This window comes from Colius striatus, chromosome 10, assembly GCF_028858725.1.
Source record: "Colius striatus isolate bColStr4 chromosome 10, bColStr4.1.hap1, whole genome shotgun sequence".
NCBI lineage: Eukaryota > Metazoa > Chordata > Aves > Coliiformes > Coliidae > Colius > Colius striatus.
In genome coordinates, this window is record NC_084768.1 from 31,573,630 (window position 1) to 31,595,081 (window position 21,452).

A 21,452-nucleotide genomic window follows, 5' to 3' on the forward strand; every position below is an offset into this window, starting at 1 on the left:
TATATATATATCTCAGAAAAGCACTTCCTTTTGTTGGTTTTACACCTGTGACTGTGAGCTTGCCAGTTCCTGTGTAGTGAGAAAGAATGAGTAGTTTATCTTGGATCACTTTCTTTATATCATTTTTGACTTTATAGACTTCTGTGGCATCTCCTCAACCGTGTCTTTTGCAGGATGCATAATCCTAATCTTTCCTTGCACAGGCGTTGGTTGTTCCAGGACTTGCTGCCCTCACAGACCTCAAGAAGATTATGAGGGATCACACCAAAAGTATGTGGAGACCAAGTAGAGGACAACAGCCTGGTCTACACTCTCTTGGCCCACCAGCCACAGCTGGGGCTTTTCCTAAGCCAGAAAAGGTGAGTTGTTGGGGTTTTTTTTCCTGGTTTATGGACTATGATAAAATGTCCTTTCATCAGTCTGCTCGACTGCTTCTTCAGTGCTGTGATCCTTCATCATGCTCAGTGTCCTCTGGAAGCAAAGTTCCTCAGCTCATTTGCTTCTTCTCTGAAAGGATCTCTCTGCTTGGTGTTGAACCTCCACCTGGTTGCTTTGCTTATGCCTCCAGGCTTTTGTATTAAAAGAGGCATTCAACAGTAAACACCAATTCAGCTTTCCTGGACTGCTCAGGACGTTATAAACATCCAGCACTGGTTTATCAGTTCAGGTTAGGAGCCCTCCTCTGTTTGGCAATTTCCGTGTCCCCGTGTCCTTGGGGTTTTGAACTGCCCTTGCTACTCTCCTCCCTTCTTTTCCAGCTCTGTTCTCTGCTTTTCCAGACAGGGAACCAGATGCTGACCTGACGCTGCTTGCTGGCTTGGTCTGTATTCCTTCCTCACTTGGTTCGCCTTGCTCTTATGATCTGTGACATTTCCAGGCATTTTGTTTTTGGTGACAACCTCAAAATCTTTTCTCTGTGTGTTAACAGCCAACTCACAGACCAGCACATGTATTCAGAATCAGGTTTGTGTATTCTCGTTACAGCACTTTGCAGATTTATACATTGATTTGAAAGACATTTTATTGTCCAGTCATTCTGAATTGTAAGATCCTTCTAATCTCTTCACGGTAGGTTCTTGTCCTTTAACCTTGAATAACTACTGTCAACAAATTTTGTCACTTCACTGTTTAACTTTTCTCTTCCAAATGCCAGGTGACTGTGCTGATAGCTTAGTCTTTGGTACCTCTTCCAGAACATTGGCCTGATCTTGAAGTAGGGAGGGAAGGAAGATAAGGAAAAAGAGAGTCAGTACTGGGTTACTGGGTGCAATACCCAAGATGTGTCTGTGAGGCAGATTTAGAGAGCGACAGTGATTTCGTGTCTTCTGTTCTCCTTTCTTTCCTGAATAATTCCTAATCTTAGATTTACCTTTTAGGCTGGTGCTGAGTGGTGATTGTTTTCGCAGAGCCCGCTGCTGTGACTCCGCAGCTCCTTTCACGGTCCTAACAGCTCATTTAGGGCCCATGATTGTCTGTGTAGCGTTAAGGTTACTCTTTTCCCCTGTGTATTATTTTGCGGCTACAAACACTGAATTTCATTTTCAAACTCACTGACTCAGTGTTGTGAGATCACCCTCCACTCTTTGCAATCAGCCATAGCTGTGTTTAGCTTCATTTCAATAACCTGAACAATCTCATATCATCTTCAGGCTGTGTCATGTCACTACTCACCTTCTGCTTCCAGACTCCTCCGGGCATGTCTCGAGAAACCTGTGTGCCCACAACGGAGCGAGGGAACCCAGGAAATGGTGTTTGCCAGCCTGTCGAAGGTAAGTGGGTGGTGAAGGAGGAAAGTGAGCGCTCGTGCTGCCAGTTTCGTGCTTTGGGGAAGAAGGTCCCTCCGACTGGCACGAGCCGTTGCGCTGCCTGCCAGGAGCGGCGGCTGTCACCCCACAGCCACCCTTCCAGGCGTCACAGGTGATGGACAGCAAAGAGTCATTGACTAAGCAATCCAGACTGCAGCATGTCACACAGGAGCAGGCAAACAATATCTGGTTTGGTATGAGCAATTGTAAACTCGTTTATCTAAAAACAAAGAAGGATGGCTACAAATAGGGAATGAGGACTTTGGAAGCAGCGGCTCTGAGGAGGAGTCATGGGTCTTGGCAGGGAAGCACTTGCAGATGAGCTGCCAGCGTGGTTCAGGGCCAAAAGAGCTGGTGAAACTCTGTGGCATAAAAATAGAGAACCCAAGTGCTGGCCAGATCCCATTGCCTCTGTGCTTTGCTGTAGTATGGCCTCTTTATCATTATGTATTATAATAGCTATATGGTTCCATTATAGAAAGGTTAATTTTTAATACCTAAATTTGTATTATTATTTCCCTTAAGATAATTAACCTTTTGATCAAATTTCATAGCTACTGGACAATAGGCTCACCTAAATCTCAGCTGTTGTCGGGCCTCAGAAGTTAATTGAGGCTAGTGAAATGGGAGAAGTGGGATATCAGCAGGGTGAAACGATGAGCAAGAGTAAACTACAGCCTGCTGATCGTATGGAGTTTCCAGCAGGTTGCCACAGGCCTAATACTTAGGCAGAGTATTAATTAACTTCTATAGTAATGATCTGCAATGGAGTATGAATAGCACACTGTGTGCATGCAGATCATCCCAAAGCCAGGGGTGTTGTATGCACCGTTGAAGAAAGATAAATAATACCACAGGGTCATTAACCCAAGCAATATAGGCAGGAGCTACTGCAGAAAGCGAGCTACACTCTGGAAACATCCAAGTGTTTGGAGTGGGAGGAGTCATTCAGACCGTGGGGAAATCGAGTCCCGTGTTTCATTCGTCTCTGTTCAGCATTTCAAAGATGACTGTGTTCTGCCTGGTCAAGAGAACAAGTTTTTAAGGTAAATCCCTGCAGGGTTCCTGCTGGAGAGGGCTCTGAGCCTTGCAAGGAGGTTCCAGTTGGGCACTTGGATATCTCAGGAGTGCCCCTTGACACCTTTCTGCATATTTGAGGACCAATATTTAAAAACCTACTGTGTGAACCTGTTGTGTTGGTGCAGCATCATGTTTCAGGGTCATGGCCAAAGGAGGACAAGCTGTGAGTCTATGAAATCAATGGAACACGAGAGGCTCTTTGGTTTAGATGATGTGAGAGGATATAAACAGGAATTCTGGGCTAAAATAAAATGGAAGACACTTAAATTAATAATAACAAACAAAACTGTTCCCCATGGCCATATTACTGCAGTGAGGGACCAATGGTGGAAAGGAAAGCATGCCTTTGGGAGCATCCTGCAGGGAATCATGCCCACCAGAGAAGGGTCAGATCGGTCACCAAAGAGTTTTAAATTGGGTCTGTGGCTGCAAGCTCTTGCCAGCACCTGCCAGGTGTCCCCTGAGGACAACCTGGGGTTGCATCAGGCTCCAACCAAAAACCCTCCATAGGGTGGTTTTGCAATGCTACCTTTGGCAATGCCTCCTCGCCACTGTGTGGCAGCACTGGATACTGGATTTGTCCTCAACTACACCCTTGCCAGAATATGCTCGGGATTTGTGGAAGTGGTAGTAGGACCCAACCCTCAGAGAAGCTGTGCTGACACAGCCGTGGGGACTAGTGGCAATGGCTGGAAGGTGTTGCTGGAGCCTCTCTTCTGCCCTCTGCCTTTTGCCCTAGACAGAGCGGGAAGGTACTCTCCTGGCCAGCACCCACCGTGGCAGTTTGCTCTACAAGGGAGACACTAACCCAACTTGCACGTCCCAGTGGGAGCGTGGAGCCCTGTGCCACTGCTGCCCCTGGGACAGGAGACAGTCCTTGCTCCAGGGCCGTCAGCAGAGCTTCTCGCCACAGCAGATGCATAAACCCTCCAGCTCACAGCATGTCTGCTCTGCAGGTGTTATTTTGTTGGTGAGACAGAGCTTCAAACTTCTTCCCCACTTTCATCTGGCAGCAATTAGCAGCGCTTGAGGAGCAGGCTCATGGGCTGCTCCTTGTCTCCATCCCGCCTGCTGCATCGCTCCAGCCTCACACGCCGCTGGGACACAAGTGCCCTGCCTGAGGGTGCTCACTGCTGAGAGTGTCCTACATCCAGCCTCAGCTTTTCCTCCTTAACTTCAGGCTCCTTGTCCTGCCATCTTCTGAGACTGTGAATTAATTTCCTTCCCTTCCTTCATTTATATTGTTACCTTGAAGGTATTTATAGAGCAAAGCTGCATCCCCTCTGACTCTTCAACGTTTATAAAACGCTGTCTCCTTCAGTCCATGTGCTTTAATCTTGGCATCATTCCTATTATTCACCTATTCCCTACATTTTTCCAAACAGAGGGACATTTTGCATGTTTTACACGGGAAACAACTTGCATTCAGCCCAGCAGACGTGCCCTACGAGCTGCCCACACCTCTGCTGCTCGGGTCCTTCTCCCCATGAGGACACAGGAGGGAAGAGCCCAGTGCCAGAGGGGTCGGCCCCTGAGGCTGGTGCCCAGCTGGCGGGTGCTCAGATGTGTCTGGGACAAAAGGAAGGGCGAGGGACCGTGCTGGCAGCGTTGCTGGCATTGCTGAAAGGTGATCCCGGAGCAGGCACTCGCAGCGCTCTTCCCAGCCCTCCACACTGTATGGCGTCAGCTCTGTTCAGGGCTGCTAAACTGCAAGATTATTTGATATTAACTTGGCTCTCTCCCATTAGCCTTGGTCTCACTGCTTTTCAGCTACCTGAGCTATTCCTGTCTCTCTCTCTGAGGTTCCAGACTGCTGTATGTCAGTACAGTTGCATTCAACCCATGGCTGCCATGATCCCAGTTGGATTTGGATGCTCAGTGCCCACTGGTGACACTGATATGAACAGTGTTACCTCATTCTCTAATGAAACTTTAAATGCAAGTGCCTCTTCTTGTAACATTACTAAAACCATTCCCAGCCTCAAACTCTATTATAGTTACTATCTGAGCCTGTGACTCATCAACCAATTTCTAGCCCACACCAAACTCTTTAAGTCTATAGAGTTTTCATTCAGTTTTTAAGAACACTTAGTTACAGCACTACAAGAAGGACTCAGAGGACTGGCCACACAGGAGATGGGGAAACAGGCTGCGTAATGAGGACAGTCTGCTCAAAAAAGGGAAGAAAATGAGTTGCTACACATAGGGACAGAACGGTTAGAGGCAGTGCAGCCCCACCTCCACACCTGCTGAATGTCCCTGGGGATTACAGAGAGCATGCAGTTGGGTGCCTTGCAGCAACTAATTGCAAAGCAAAGCTCTGATTACTGCAGAGATCCCTTTGCCTCAAGCTGCCTCTAAGGCTCAAGGTGCATCAGCTTCCTCATTACCGCATTTTCATGTGCTCAGCTCGCAAGCTCTGTGATTTGTTCCTGGTGTGAGCTGTGTACTGGGAGGAGCTGGGCAAAGGGGAATTACCCCTGTCCTCGCGATACCACTGATTCCCCCAGCTTTTGCTCCCCAAATCATACCATCTTTCTCTATAAGTTAGTCCTCTCCAAAGGAAGAGTGAGCTGGGGAGGAGGGTAGTGCATCTGCTTCCTGATGAACGATAGAGATGTGCAGCTACTCGGCAGCTTATCTGAGAATGGAGGTTATTGAAATGGTTATTTTCCAGAGACTGCACTTAAAAGGGCCGTGTGTTAGATGAGGTGCTGGAGTTTGGAAGTAAGATGTAGAGGTAGCTTTCCTTCCCTACTGACACTCAATTCCCCTTGGATTTGGAAAAAAAAAAAATGGAAAACACACCTTCTTGTGCAAAAGCAGAGGTGGAGTGCAAACATACCTGCTCCTGACATAGGGGAGGGACTGAAACAGGGCTGTGTCTGCAGGCAAGCAATGAGTGCTGCAGGCGGGCTGCCTCGCCTCTGAGCTCTCAGCAGCTTTGCGGAGCCCTGGGCAGAGGCTGTGGGCTCAGTGAGGCGGGAACAAGGAGAAGCAGCAAAGGAGGAGATGGAGGGATGAGGAAAAATGGTCCCATTTGAAACTCTCCTGCCGGAGAGCTGCGGGCAGGTGGGTGTCAGGTTCTTGCCCCATCCTCTCAACCTTTTTTTTTGTAGTGGAATGCACATTTGGCCTCTCCCAGGGCCAAGCAGCTCCTGCAATGAAGGGAAGATTAGTTTTCAGAATTCTCTGCAGAGCTTTCTTTTTAAATTCTCAAGCACACCGTGTCTGGAGCTGCAGATTTACAATACGTAGGTTGAGTTTTGTCAGATACTCTTTTGCCATCTCTGTGTTTATCCTTTGCTCTTGGCCTCTCCTGCTGCCCTCTCATAAATCCTCTGCTTACTGCAGAAGAATCCCCAACTTCTTCATTATCGTTACTGAAGGTGCGTAAGAGCACATCTCTCCAACCCAAACCATCCTGGATTCAGCCCAGCTCACCCTTCTGTTGCTGGAGGACTGGGATTTATTCCCTAATTCCTCTGCCCTTCTGTTCTTATTTTGAAATAAGAAATATTAATGCACAGACACGGCAGCCTGAGTGGAGTGAAGCTGTCTGCGTGGAGGATGCTTAAAACACACGGTTCAAGCACATGCTGTTACAGGTATGCATCGTTTGGGCACTTGCTCACCTTCATGTGGATCTAGTACATTTGTGTTTTTGATAGATTAAATGAGTAGGCTGTGGCTCTGCCCATGCACACGGACTGTTTTCTTATGACGTGTTTCCTAACCCTCTCCTGCAATTTTGATGCTGTTTTTCATGCTTTCCTAGGTATGCACTCCTTATCTGCCATTTTATACCCACAGATTGCCTATGAATTGCCATGCTCACCACCCAGCCACTCACACCACAGCTCTCCCTGCACAATGTACTCCCAGCTGTCATCGCCCATGGGTGACAGAACCATCCATCACCTGCTTACAACCAAACGGGGACAGGACAAAGGACCTGGTACCAACCCGCTTGCTTTGTCTAGTGAGCAGACTGATGAAGGTGCAGCAGCATCTCCAGGGAAGGCTTGGGAAACAGGTAAGTCATTGCTGAGCACTCGTGCTGTCCCACTGCCTTTGGGAGGTGTGGGGCTCACCAGCTCTGTTTGCTACCACTCACCAACAGTGACAGTGGAAACTCTCAATGGCTTTGCCCTTCTACAGGAGTGCTTGCATGTCCCTAGGAAATGCTATTTAACCTGGAACTTGATGTTATGAACTATTTCTTTTTGATCACCATGGGCATGATTCTGTAAGATGTTGAGCAGTGGCACATAAACAGAGAATCTCACACATCCAATATACGTGTGCCAGGACTCCAAAGTTAAGACACTTGCATGTATGCTTTGCTGTGGAAAAGACTTGGTGCTTGGCATCTTCTGAAGCTGAGACTTTTAAGTGAACCTCTGTGTATGGCATTCTTACTTAGGGCATTCGGTAGCCCAAATTTAGATGCTGACAACAGCAGTTGTAGTCTGGTTGTAGAGACAGAGGGGAACAGACCAGTCTGGTTATCTCACACTCCCTCAGAACTGGAGCAGGGCTCTTCCCCCAGGACACTTAGCAGTGCTGTCTCTCTTGGATTTATGCAATTGCAGGGTTTCCAAAGGAAGGGATAGTCTGCAGCCTATTTTAATCCTTTTTGCTGCGGTGGAACTGGCAGGACGGGGCTTGTGCAAGGCAGTGTCTGCACAGCCTCCTCCTTCTGTGCCAGACCCTTGGTGTTTTTGTGTTTAGTGGTGCTTAGCACTGCCGCTGCCTGCACTGACATCCCAGGGAGCACAGCTCTAACGGGGCCAGGAGCCTGTCGTGGAGCTGACTGCCCCGTTTTTTTCAGCCCCACAGGGAAGTGTATCATATGTCACGTCTGTGCAGTGGGGACAAGACCTCAAAGAAGGCTCAGCTGATAGCCCACTCCAGCACTAAACACCTGCCTGGCTTTCACAAGACAAGCCCGTGAGTGGCTCACACGGGGCTTGCTGCCATCACGCAGGGCCAGCAGAGAGCTGTCCCGGGGCCTGCTTAAAGATCTCCATCACCAGGGCTTTAGCCTTTCCAGCGTGTGCTTCTGTGCCTGCCTAGCGCCAGGCAATTTCAGACTGCAGCACTTCTCTCCTGAGGAAACGCCAGCCATAGATTTAGGAATAGATATTGCCAAATAGTATATTGTTTTCATAAATCTCCGTAGATCCGCTTTATATCCTGGAGGCTAGACATTCTAATTATTGCTTCTATTTTATCTAAATTGGCAACAAAGCCATCGTAGCTCAGCTCACAGCCAGCACAGGTAATTCTGCTAGACCAAATTTTGACCTTTTAAAGTTCATTCTGAAGTGTCTCCTGCGCTCCTGCCCGTCTCTTCGCTTCTGTTTCTTCAGAGCCATCGCCCAATTTAGAATAGCAATCACCATAGCTTCAATACATTGTACCTTAAAGATGTGGGCAATTACCGTGCGAAATACCTCAGAAGCAGGACTAATATCAAAGGGCATTCTCATACCCTTACAACATCCAAACAGCATATTAAAGAACTTGTTGAAGTTAGATTTAAGCTTGTCTCTTCACAGTTTATTTGCTGGAGCAAATGCCCTTCACTTCACAGCGATTTTTCCCCCAACTCCTTTTTGCTGTGAACCTGCCCATCAGACAGTGGTTTCATAGGACAGCATTCATGTGTTGCAGCTGCATTTCAATAATGCAAACCACAGCGTCTCCCTCCTTAAGCTGGCTTTTCAGTGGCAGGTATGGAATTAGCTCCACCCGAAATTCCTTATCCTTTCAAGAACTCCCAGATTTTCTATATCATGTTACATTGTTGCCTTTAAAAAGTGAGGGATATTTTTTTTCCCTTCTCTTTTGGAGAGATGGTTGAAGTAACTGATCTTTGGAGTTTAATGTGGTATTCCCTTTCCAGTCAGCCCAACCAGACATCTGAGAACCCTCCTGGGTTAAGCCTGTTACAGCAAATGTTTTTCCTACTTTCCAGATGATTTTTAATTTTATTTTTTTAAAGGTAAATTACATTCTGTGCACCAACCTTTAAACTAGAGTGGGACTGGCAAAGAACGTGGAGTGGCACCCGGTGAATATCTGCTATGTGTCATCCTGTGGCATTTACAGCAAAGAAAGATCTAACTTCACAATTAGGAGTAGCTCTCAAGTGGTGCATCTGGATAGAGTTGTTGGAAATGTATTACCTGGTGCTTGTTTAAAGACAAACAGTGTTTTGTGCTATTCTTCTTTTTTATACTCTAAGTGCAAAGCAGCCTTTGTTATAGGCTTCTGATTAATTCCCTTAACTATAGTACCCTGTATTGCTTTCAGATGGTGATTTCTCAAGTGGTTTGTGCCTTTCTCCAGTCCCAGGCATGATTCCAAGAGGCTTCTGCTCTGCAGCCTCTCACCCCCACGCTTATCACCTCATGCCCATCACCTCTGTGCTCCTCACCCCATGCCCCTCGCCCCACGCCTCTCACCCCATGGCCGCACCTGCAGCTTAGGGCAGGGCTGGCTCAGTGCAGCAGTGCCCAGGGCTCCAATTTCAAGCATGCTTCCATGAGCCTGTCTTTTCAGACATATTCATCAGTTCTGGCCATTTTTTTTTTAAATTCTGTTTTTTTTAGGGAGGGGAAGGCAGGAAATAAGTTTTTATCCCGTTAGGTTCCAGAGAAGGGCATTAAAACATGAAGCAACCACCTTCTCAGAAGCTGGAAGGCAAATAACACCAAGTATGAGATATTTTGGGTGGGTGAAGGCATGGGGTTTAGTGCTTGGACATATTGCCAACTTCTGGTGGCTGGGCACCCGTGTCTCTTTTTTTGCCATGGAAAGTTTCACCTCTTGCTTGAGCGCATTCGCCCCTCTGCAAGGGTTTGCTCTGCTGACATTCACTGCACGTGCAGTCTTGTCTCTGCCCTCTCTTGCCAGAAGGCACCCTGGCACAACAGTGCCACTACCACAGACAATTATTTTCTGCTTCATTTGTGGCATATTTGACTAAATATGAAATGATTTCTGCCTTGCTTTTCCAACAAAACTTAGCAAACAGGGACTGCCGCCTGTCAGAAAATGTCTTATTCCTCCTTTCTTTGTTTTTAGCTTTTTGTTTTGGAAATGGTGCCCTGTAAATAGCTGCTTTTTCTGCAGGGAGGGATTTAGAGCTCTGCTGGTGCTTGCCAGCCTTTTCATCGCCCTCATCTTTAGGCAAGAGTGGCGTACAACCTGGCAGCCGACGTGCTGCCCAGGCTGAATTTCACCCCAAAAGCCTCTGGCTGAGGTTCAGGTTATGGCAGTTTCTCACAGCCCTCTGTAACTCATTTACTTAATGATCTTCTCCATACAAGGCTGTCTGTTATTAATGAGTCACTAAGTTTTCAGCAATCTTATGTTTGAGCTTTAAGGTTTAAGAGCATCACGTGCACCTGCTGATCTGTATCACAATTAATTATGAATTAAAATGAGCTCTTCCTCCAAACAACGGCAGAGCCTCCCAGGCGCCCCGAGATCGCACCAAGGCCCCAGCCTACTGTAAAAGGGCTCCACGGCTGCAACAGTGGCGGCTGCCTTTGCTGCCACTTCCAGGATTCTGCTGATTCCCTCTCTTGGGCATGCCTGCCTGGGGGGCTGGTAGCCCGGCACTCCTCCTCGTGCTTCCCCTCCCTGCTTCCCAATGGTATTTCACTCACACACCATCCCACCAGGGCTCTGTGGTGCCAGCTAAATCACAACTGTCTTCATGCATGAGAACCTCTCCTTCCTCCCGCCTATTCCCTTGGTTTCCAGCCTCAACACAGAGACAGATTTGACATATTTTGCTTATTCCCTCTCTAATTCTCCCTCTAAGTTTCCCGTTCTCATCACAGACTCATTTTCTTGCTCTTGCAGAGCCCTAACGTGGTAAAACACCTCCTCTGGACCCCACAGACCCTCTTCTTGCTGAGGGCTGCCTGGTGCAGGGGCTCTACAAGAGATTTCTCTAGCAAAGGAGATGAGCTCATTTCCCAAAGCGATGCTCCTGTGCCCCTGCTGGGATTCTAGCTGTTGCCCAACCAGAGACAAATGTGAAAGCAACTTTATGGAAAAAAATCTCAATCTTGTTTCCATTTTGCTCGGTTCCAATGGAAGCTTTTCCTTAATTTGTTTCAGTTTTCAGAATCTCAGCACCTCTGCACATCCTCCTTTGTTTTTAATCACATCCTCTCCAGCTGCTTGTTTAGGGATTTTCCTTCACCTGCCCTCTTTCATTTTTTAAAAGGAAAAAAAATCAAACCCACACCAAACCTGTTTTTCTTATTCTGCCATTTCAGATCACCAGAATTAGTGCTGCTTTTTTTTCCCCTCTTGTCACTTTTCCAAAGTTGAGGAAGTTTGGCTTCGTTCCAGCTAGAAAGGGAAAAGTCATAAGGCAGTCCCCACCCACCATCCTTCTGCTCTGCTCCGGAGCAGGAACAACTAACGGGAGGAGAAGGGGGAGGAGGCAGGGGAAATAACACACCAAACTTCAAAACTTCTTCATTTCAACAAAATAGATAGATTTTCTTAATTGAAAAACAACCAAAAAACCAAGCCAACAACCCAAAACACTAAGGAAAAGGCATTGGTTTTGCTCCACAGCATTTTTTTGAGTCACTCTGTCTTCCACAGAGGAGTGGGGTGCTCGGAGAGGTGCTTGAGTAGGGACACACACAAGGTGTGCTGCTATGGGCTTATGGCTCAGCTGAGCACAAGGCAGGCTCCCAGCATTGGGTGACACTCCCAGCATTGGGTGACACTGCTCTGTTTCCCCCAGCCTGGAGGTCCCAGAGCAGAGCCATTGGCAAGGGCTCGGCAGCCTAGACCACCTTGACCCTGGTGCACTGAGCAGCTGTCTGATGCTGCCGGCCTGCTCTCCTCATCCTGGGAGAGGAGGGAGAAAAGGAAACAAAAGCAGTCCTAAGCCACCTCCTGTACCCTGTGGCATGCAAGCTGTGGACACCTTGAGGCCAGTACTGTCAGACCTGGTGTCTCCAGGGTGGCTGAAGCTTTCCTGGGCGCAGAAGAGGCTGTACACAACAGAACTATGGAGCATCCCCAGAATCTGGATTTACCTCTTACCTACAGTCATTTGCTGTGAAATTGGCAAATCTGCTGCTTCTAGTCAGCTTTTCCAGCATCCCGTGCCCTCCTGCTAGGATTTTGTATCTTCTTTCCAGGCTGAGTTTCTCTAACTTCTGCTCCAGCTTTCAGATCTTGTTGTTCCTCTGTGAGACAGAGACTGCTGAACTGCCAGGAACTCTTCTCAACGGGGTCGGGGCATCTCTCAATCTTCTCTCCAGCAAGCTGAGCAGTTCATACAATTCCAGTCTCGTACCAGAGCTTATTTTCTGATGCCTGGATGATATGTGTGGCTTTCCTTTGCAGAACTTTGCTGTCCTTTTTAATTCTCGATACACAAGCTGGTGTAGTAATCATCCAGAGTAATCATTTTGACAGTAACGTGAACAGAGGCGAGATTGCTCCCCTACTTTTGTTTGATATTCTCCCATTATATATTCAAGGAAGGTGTGAGCTGCTTTCAGCATGCTGTTGAAATGAGAGCTCATGTAGAGGCAGTTACCTGCAATCACTGCTGAGCCTTCTTCTGAGTTGCAGCTTTCCAAGCCCCGTCTTGGAGATAAAGCCTGTGGTCTTTGTTCCCAGATGCCTCCCCTTGCATGTAGCCATATTTGAACATTTTTAGTTGGATTATGGTCATTTTACCAGGCAATTTGGAAGATACCAGAGCAGCAACCTGGCTTGCTTGTTACTAACATCCCTGCCAGTCACCGCATCACCTGCAGACTTCACCATCACAGCTTTTTTCTGGTCAGGTTGATCCCTGGATAAAACATAAGTGCTGTTGCAAACAGGAACAGATTCCCTGAGAGACCCTGGGAAGGACACTTCCATCCTCTGAGGTCTCCCCCCGTAACCACCACACGGTGAGATCTGCCTGAGACGGGTTTTAGTCCATCCAGCGTGTACCGTGGCAATTCCTGCCATAGTGTGGGTCTTTTAATCCAAACGCTTAGAGGAAATCCAAGCTTGCTGTAGGGGTACACTTGCCTTTATCAACAAGAGCCGTGAGTCCATCCAAAACACTACCCCATGAAACCCATGGGACCCAGTGGCTGATGTGCAGATCTCTGGGCTGTGCCTTTAAATGCTTCTAAATACTGGAACCACACTGTCATTTCTCCAGCCTTTTGGAATTTGACCATCATCTTTGTAAGACCTGTTAAACCGCAGCGTTGGCTTCAGCTGGTTCCTTCTAGGCTGTCGAGCATCAGCTGTCTGGATGATCTGCAAACGCTGAATTCAAGGAGATCATGCCTCACATCCCCCATTGTTACAGATGGCGGGATTTATATTCCATCCACAGTATCATCTGGAGATGAATGTATCCTCCTGCTTCATTCCAAATACAGACCAGAAATATCTACTAAACATTTCTGCCTTTCTGCACCAGTCACCATCTGGCCAGAGCGAGGAAGGAGCAGCGCCCAGCGCCAAGCTCCAGCAGTCCGGCGGGGAGGCTCATGCCGTCGTCCCGTCCCACACCCCCCACCTCCTCCACACCAACAGCCCCCACAGCCCCACATCCCGTGTCCTGAGTGGCCCTGGGGATCCCTACACCCCATTGCCCAGGGTTCTCCCCCGGCCTTTGCCTGCAGAAACCAGCCTGGTTCCCTGCTGCACCTGACTCCCAGCCCCTGCCCAAGGGCAGGCGGGCAGCCTGGCACCGGTGCAAATTCCCTGGCCTGAAGTGGCCATTACCATGTAAATCTCTGTGTGGAGGTGGCTGGAGGGCAGAGAATGGGGAGCAGCCTTGATGGAGGAGGCTGAGATAAAGGGGCTCTTATTGAAATTCAGAAATCTTTTTTGCTTTCTCCCCCAGCCACCCAAACTGCATCTGAAAGCCAAACTGGGGCTTGCAGGAGATCCTTTGGGGGGAAGTACTGTGAAACAGTGCTTTGAATGTGTTTCTTGGAGTGGGAGTCACCCCTTCTGCCTGCCCAAATCCCTCTCTTCCCCTTGTCCCCATCATGGCCTTGAGTGGCATCCCCATGCTCACTGATGCCTCCCCAGCTACCTCTGGTGCCCCTCGACTGCAGCATCAGGGCTGCAGAGGAGGAAGCCCCAGAGTCCTGCAAACCACACGTGCAGGGAGCCCCAGAGACCTGGGGCTGATGTGAGTGAGATGCCAGGGAAAGGATTCCCAGCCTTTTCCTCGATTCTTTTCCTTTTCTACATCACTGTTCTTTATTTACTCTCTGTTGCATATGGCAAAGCCAGGAGGAGAGAAGGAGAAGAGAAAAAAAGGCACAAAGTCTGCAGGGGAGAAAAGAGAGGCGTTATTGTGAACGTGTGTTTGTCCCTGGCTGGTGGCACAGCTCCTCCGTGGGCTGGGGGATTCCCTGCTCCCAGGGCTGCCTGGCTGCCGTGCCACAGGCAGCGGGGGCTGCTGCAGGAAGGGCTGCCCTCGGGGGGAGAGTCGCTTCTGGCAGCAGCCACGGCACAGAGCGGCAGAGCCAGGTTAGCCTGGCCCTGTCCCTCTTGGCAGCCACACGGACCTCATTAATAATTAACTGGATATGGAGACAGGCATCACATGTAATGGCATTGCAGACATCTGATGCTGCTAATGGCCTCCTCGCTCAGCCTCCTGCAGCAGGGCTGGGGCTGACACTGCCATCGCTCCTGAAGGTCATCTCCGTGGGCCCATTCCTCCCGTGGCCGTGCCCACAAGCCTCATCCCGTGTCCTGCCTCTGGCCCAACGGCTCTGCATGGCACCACAGCTTCACCCCTGGGATGGCTCCTGGGATAAACCCCCTGCTCTGCAGCTGTGCCAGCGCCTGCGGGACGACAGGGGATTCTGGGTCCATCAACCAACCCTAATGCTGGGGCTGTGATGTGATGACTGCACACTCTGCCTTCGCAGCCCCACGCCTGGGGGACAAGTCCATGCAGCTCCTCAGCTATTAAAATGTGTCAAGGGCTGGGAATAACATTGGGCAGAGCAGGTCACGCTGAGGCAGGAAATAAACCCATGGGGAGGGAAAGTCAGTGGCAGCACACACATCCCTTTGCACCCCAAAGCAGCAGCTTGAGCATCGTTGTGGATGCTGGGGCTGCCCTGGGGTGTGAGCACACAGCCCCATCCCCCCCATGCCACAGAGAAGCTCCTGTAGCGTTTTCAGCGCTGCCTCTAGCCCTCAGGAAAGGGACTGCTGGAAGCACCAAACTTCAGGGAGTCTCTCTGAAGAGACCACCCTGTGGTGACCAAAGTCCCTGGAAGATGAAGGGAAAGGTTCAGGTAGGGGATTAGCAGGTGAGATTAAAGGCTCAGCAGCTCTTGAGATGATTCTGACCGCTCTCTAAAGCTGCCCACCACAGCTTCAGGCAGTGAGGAATTGCTCCTTATCTGATTTAATTACACCTCACAGCAATCCCTTGCTCACCTTTCCCCAGGGTCACAGCAGCGGTGTCGGCGGGCAGTGAACAGATACACAGTGTGCCCAGCAGTGTTTGACATCTCTTTCTTTGACACTTCTGTTGGTTGTGGGTGCTGTGGGTGCCTGTGCCTCCCTGCAACCCCCAAGCATTGATGCTGTGGGACAGAAGGGCTTGTTGCTGTGCTGTGACTTTTCACAGTCAGGAAAGCTCTCGTATCTCCAAAACCAGGTGAGGGGAAAGGGAGGTGGCTCTGCCCAGCAATACCCATCTCCTGACAAACACAGGCAGCTCTCAGGAAAAGGCTGCTACAAAATTGGCTCCATTGGTGGACACTTGGAAGAGCGTGATGGGAACGCAGCCCCATGCTGGGACTGTGCTCATGCAGATCCCGCAGAGGCACAGAAAAGGGCAAAAGCAGGGCAGGTGAGGAGTGATCCGCTGCTGCCCCTGCTAGGCCTGGCCACCATGAACTCTGCACTTTAACTGGATGTCATAAAAACATCCAATTACTTAGATAAATCTGCCAAACCATCTAATTTAGGTGCTCTCCTTGTTTTGAGAGACACAGCGAATACTGATGAAGGCTCCCAGGCTACTGCACTTCTCAACCAAAACTGTTCTGTTTTCTTTCCAGCCTCCATCCATCCTTCAGCTTTTGGAGTGCTGCTGGTGCTGCAGAGAGGAGCCTGCAAGGATGTCGAGGTCTCTTACCCAAACAGCAACTGAAAGCCCTGCCTTGCGTGTGAACGTTGGGGTGATTTTTCCGCTGCATGTGGCATTTTGCTTCATCTGACTGCATTTCACCCCCGACAGCCACCAGCCTCCTGGCTGAGCTGTGGCTGCCAGGGACCAGGCTGGCTGGCGACACAACAGAGGGTGCAGAGGGGACACAAATGTGAGCATGGGTTGTGTATCAACAGGTTCTCCAGCAGAGCCCTTCATTGTGGGAGCAGCATTTTGGGATCTTGTGATGTGCATCCTCCCAGCTCGCCCCGAGCCCCTGGCTGCCGTGGCCCCGCATCCCCTCAGGTGCCCTCTCCTCTCTGCCTTCCCAGGGCTGTGCCAGGCAGCCTCCCAGGTGCATTTGATTTCTCCCAGCGTTGGAGGTTTGCAGCCTGCTGCCAGCACATCAGAGCAGATCCCTGCCGTGAGCTGCTGTAGCTGGTGCCAGGTGGAACACTGAGCCCATGGCCAAGTGAGGGAGGGAGCAGTGGGGACCAGTGGCTGCTCCTAAGGCCCTGCAGCATCCCCTCCCCAGCAGTGGCATCAGGGCTGTCCCCTCTCAGCCCTGGAAAAGCAGAAGAGGACCAATAGGAGCTGCCTTTACTGATTTCAGAGCAGGAAGGAGAGTTTTAGTCTCTGATACAAGCTAAAGTGGTAGGCAGCAATGCTGAGTGCCCCATCCTGGCGTGCCCTGCAACACCCTGAGCCTCTTCCAAGACCTCTCCCACCACAGCATGGCCATGCTCCAACTGCCAAAACCAGTGAGAAATGCCCCTTGACCCCTGGCAGAGTTGCACGATGGAGACTTTTCATCTGGTAAAACCAGTCTGAGCAGGAGGCTGAGGCTGCCAGAGCTGGGAGGATCATCACCATCCTTCACCAAGGCTCCTGGAGGCATGGGGTGACAATGTGGGGTGCCCCGGCAGGCCCCGGGGAGCCGGCTGGGGACAAAGGGGAAGGAAGCAAACATATATGTTGTGTGAATGAAAATGGGGCAGGCTGGAGTAGACAGTTGATGTGGGAGGTGGATGGGGAGGAATTTGCTCTGGAGGCACTTGCTACTTCAGATAGTTGGGATGCCAGAGCCAGGAGGGTGTTTACATTCCTGCCCTTATCTGTTCACAAGCACCCTGGGGCCCCTTTCCCATTGAACAGGTTGGAGGTTGGAGGGGGGCAGGGCAGGGGTGGGAGCAGGGAGCTGGGCCCAGCACTGGCCCTGAACCCCCTGGGTGGCTGGAGTTGCCTGTGGGATCAGGGACAGGGGATGTGGATGTGGCAGCAATGGGATGAAGCCCAATAGACCTTGTGTTTGCATGGGGTGGGCAGGCTGTATGCTCCCCAGAGCACCCTGCATCCTTCCTGCCTCCACAACTCTCCAGCCAGGATCCAAGGGTGCAGGTGACTCAAAGTTACCTGACATTGTCTTCTTCTCTTGTCTTCACCTGTCCAGGTATAAATCCTCCTTTGCTTCTTGCACCTAAGCAGCACGAGTGCAAAACAGGCCCATGGAGGAGCTGGGGGTCAAGGCATGCCTGGATGCATCTGCTTCACTGTTGTGCAGACAAGGGGGCACTGTAGACAGACAGAGCTGTGCCCTGAGCCTGAGACCCAGTGGCTCTACCCTAGAGGTGGGCACAGGCAGCACCTCTGGGCACAGGCAGCCTTCCCACTCCAGGCACTGTCAGGGCGGAGTACAGGGATGGATGGGACAGCATTGCATGGCAGCATGGCATCACCAGCCTGTCTGCTCACTAAGTTGAACCTCAACCATCTCCCCAGGAAAATTCTAGCCCTGGGAGCATGTCGTGTTTGCAGCCTGGGAGCTGGAAGGAGTCAGCATCTGCAGCCCACGATTAGGGCATCCCCCAGATCCGGCATGGCTGGGCTGGCGATGCAGCGTGTGTCGGACCTGGGCGGGGGCCGTGGGAGCTCATGGCTCGGCATTCCCGTGCAGTGCTGCTGCATGCACTCACCTCACACGCCCCACAGCCCCACAGCCCCATGGGCCCCCACAGAAGGAGCGGCCACGGGGACCACAGGCAGGGCAGGCCTGGGGCTGCTGGCTGCGGCCGGGCCGCGGTGCCGGGGGAAGCAGCCAGGCGTGCAGAGCTCACGGCCGTCTCTCCTCTGGGCTGGTAATTGCCTGTTGGTGGGAGGCAGCGAGGGAGGGAGCTGTGGCTGCACCGGCACGGCTCTCGCCAGGGCTGATGATGGCAGAACTGCAACCTGGGGTGGGCAGCGCTGCCGGATGAAGGAGGGAACTTCCCTGGTGTGTGGAGGCAGAGGCGGCCGCGGGAGAGGCGAAAACTCCTGGAGCCCTGAGGAGAACAAAGGCTGGCACCTCGTGCTGAGGCCTGAGGGAGAGGCCAGAGCAGCGCTGGCTCCACACACACCTTCCCCTGCGTGGGCTGCCTGCCAGAAACCAGCACAGCCTGTGCCAGCCCCGGCACGGGCCCCACCGGCAGAGCTCTGACCCACCGGCACCGCTGGGCCTGACTGTGGCCCTGTACATGAGCTGTGCTATGAGGTGCCCTGTAAGGACAGGGTTCATCATGGGCGGCGTGGGAGAGCCCATCTGCACCCCAAAGGCATCAGCCATGGCACTGGGGCTCTGCCAGGACCTCCTGCAGTCACAGGAGGCTTGCTGTGCCCACAGCACTCCTGCTGGCACTGTCACTGCAGAAGCAGGGCTGCCACCCACCTGGTGGGCTAATGCCCTGCACAGCAGCCCTGGGGCACAGAGACAGAGCCTGGCGGGGCTGGCTCTGCCCCAAACCACATCCCCACTGAGATAACCACAGGGTAGGCTGAGAAACAGGGACATGGAGGGCAGTCTGCCCAGCGGCCCAGCAGCTCTGCCACCGCACCCGTCCTCTGCAGTTCCCCCACGCTGGTGTTCCCCTGGGCATGGAGCTTGTTAGCCAAGAAATGCTGTGGCAGTCTGCTGAGGCGTGAAGATGCATTCACCCGTGAGCAGCCCCCGAGGGATGCTCGCTGCAGCGTGGCCCTGCGGCTCCGCTCTGACCCGCACGCCAGCACTCGCCTGCCGCATCTGACAGCGTCTCAGTCCCTGATACAGCTCCAACAGTGCTGCTCCTGCTCCCCAGACGCCTCACGAATTATGTTAAGTGATGTGGGGCTGCAGTGCAGCCTGTGAGCCCCCGTGGCTGTCCTGCACTGGGATGACAACTGCCCGTTGATTCCTCCTCTGCTTTCTCTCTCTCGGTGAGCCTTTGATCCGTGGCAATACTTTGTCTCTCGCTCCACGACAACTTAATTTCTATAGTAACCTCCTGCGCTGGATCTTGTCAAAAGGCCTTTTGAAAATCAGAATAAACTATGCTGAGTGGTTTTTCTTCTACCCACTCTTTACTGAAGTATTAGAAGACCTCTAATATAACAAATGAGGCTGGAGGCTCCTGTGCAGAAGCTGTGCTGGCTCAAGCCGAGCACGTTGCAATCTCCCAGCCACTCAGGTTTTGATAACCGCCTCCACCAATTTGCCACAGACAAAGGGTTTTCCCCTGCCATGCTCCCACGGCATCCTCAGGACCTCCCCTGCTGCAGCGGTCCCTGGAGACACCCTGGAGACGTGTTTCAGGAGAGCCCCGACCATGCCCCGAGCCAGCAGTGAAGGAGGCTGCTGCAAACTGCTCCAGCTCGTTACAAAATTTTAATTAATCTATGAAAATTTCCTATCTGCAAATAATTCAGACCTTATGAAATTCCAATAAAACCATTTATCACAGCTGGCAATTTGATGCTGCCAGCAGAGCTCTCGGACGCTCGGGGAGTAATTGATAGCCTAATATAATTTTAAATTAGGGTTTGTGTTATTAATTTCAGCCCTCTGAAAACACCTCTTTGTTTGGACCCAACCCCACCTCTCCTGCTACCCTGCGGCGCCTGGGGGGCTGCCCCTAAGCAGCTGCCCCGCTTGGTGCCGCTGCACTGGGCGGTGTGGCCAGGGACACCAGGACACCCCTTGAGTGGACGTGGGGCAGTGACCCCAGGGGTGCTGGCTGGTGACAGGGCTGTGTGTCTCTTGGGAGCAGAGGGAGCTCTCAGGCCAGGAGGTCTGTGGAGAGATGTGGTGGAGCCCAAGGCAGCAGATGATCAGGGGAATGGAGCATCTCTCATATGAGGAAAGGCTGTGGGAACTGGGGCTGTTTAGTCTGGAGAAGAGGAGACTGAGGGGAGATCTTATTAACATTGACAAATATCTACAGGGTGGGTGTCAGGAGGTTGAGACATCCCTTTTTTCTATAGTAGCCAGCAACAGGACAAGGGGTGATGGGATGAAGCTGGAACACAAAAAGTTCCACTTAAATATAAGAAAACACTCTTTCCCTGTTGAGGTGAGGGAGCCCTGGCACAGGCTGCCCAGAGGGGTTGTGGAGGCTCCTTCCTTGGAGGTCTTCAAGACCTGCCTGGACATGTTCCTGTGTGACCTGACCTAGGTGACCCTGCTTCTGCAGGGGGGTTGGACTGGATGATCTCTGAAGGTCCCTTCCAACCCCTTCCATTCTGTGATTCTATGATTCTACCCATGGGGAGGGATTGCAACCCCCACGTCCCATCTTGCTGCTTTTCCAGCTACATACTCAATCCAAGTAATTTACACTTACTCATCTGTCACCCTTCAGGGACGTGGGATCCTTCTCCCCCTGCTGAGTAACATCCCTGTGTGTCACTACACAGCGATTACACCCTGCTGCGGGGCGGCTGCCTTTCTTTTGGAGGTGGGAGAAGGAAAATGATCCCTGTACTTATGTGGTCTTAATTCCATAACACTCTCAAAAGCTTGCAAAAGACACCGAGTAATGAATGCCTAATGACAGCCAAAATGTGACAGTCTCACCATCCCTCTGCAACAGCTGTCACCAGTAATCCCAGCAACACTGGGAGCATCGAGGGGCACAGCCATGGCAGGGGGCTCACAGGGAGCCCACGGGCGTGCTGGTGCTGTGCTGGGGACTGAAGGAAGACTGGTATAGAGCTGGAGGAGAGAGCATGTTTGATGTGGTTCATTAGTTAATGGGTATTCCAGGCTTTGAAAGTACAAGGTGCTAAAGAGGTGCAAAGGATTTCATGTTTTAAATTATTTATCCAGGGCCTTTTTTCTCTCCTTTTCTAAGTAGACACGGGGAGGAGCAGCTGTACATAGCTCAAGCCCGATGGGGGGAGTGCCCCTGCAAGGCAGGAGGGAAACCAGTGTGGAACTGGGTTTCATCTGCTGCTGCCCACCTCTGGGATCAGCACAGCAACCCAGACATACAGGGCAGGACCGTCTGTGGGGGCAGCATGGCTGGCACATACTTGTCCCCAGCCAGGTGTTGTGGGGTACTATGTGGAGCCACTGCCACCAAAGG

At 51.2% G+C, this 21,452-nt stretch overlaps 1 protein-coding gene across 7 annotated transcripts; it reads left to right on the forward strand.

Annotated features, from left to right (window-relative positions):
• The first annotated feature begins 1,714 nt into the window (after nucleotides 1–1,714).
• LOC133626223 (uncharacterized) lies at nucleotides 1,715–19,781 on the forward strand. Of its 7 annotated transcripts, XM_062003739.1 has the most exons (5): nucleotides 5,781–5,957; nucleotides 6,400–6,493; nucleotides 6,699–6,921; nucleotides 15,992–16,252; nucleotides 17,531–19,781. In XM_062003739.1, the coding sequence occupies exon 5, from the start codon at nucleotides 17,609–17,611 to the stop codon at nucleotides 18,551–18,553; it is 945 nt and encodes a 314-aa protein (XP_061859723.1). In that variant the 5' UTR covers nucleotides 5,781–5,957; nucleotides 6,400–6,493; nucleotides 6,699–6,921; nucleotides 15,992–16,252; nucleotides 17,531–17,608; the 3' UTR covers nucleotides 18,554–19,781. The 7 variants fall into 7 exon arrangements, with proteins under 7 accessions (XP_061859722.1, XP_061859727.1, XP_061859723.1 ...); XM_062003735.1 differs by having other exon boundaries at nucleotides 15,992–19,781; XM_062003736.1 differs by having other exon boundaries at nucleotides 6,416–6,493; nucleotides 15,992–19,781.
• Nucleotides 19,782–21,452: the final 1,671 nt, after the last annotated feature.

Bases quoted from the DNA above. Each gene is read 5' to 3' on its own strand.
- LOC133626223 (XM_062003738.1), top strand. From the start codon at position 17,609: ATGCCTGGATGCATCTGCTTCACTGTTGTGCAGACAAGGGGGCACTGT.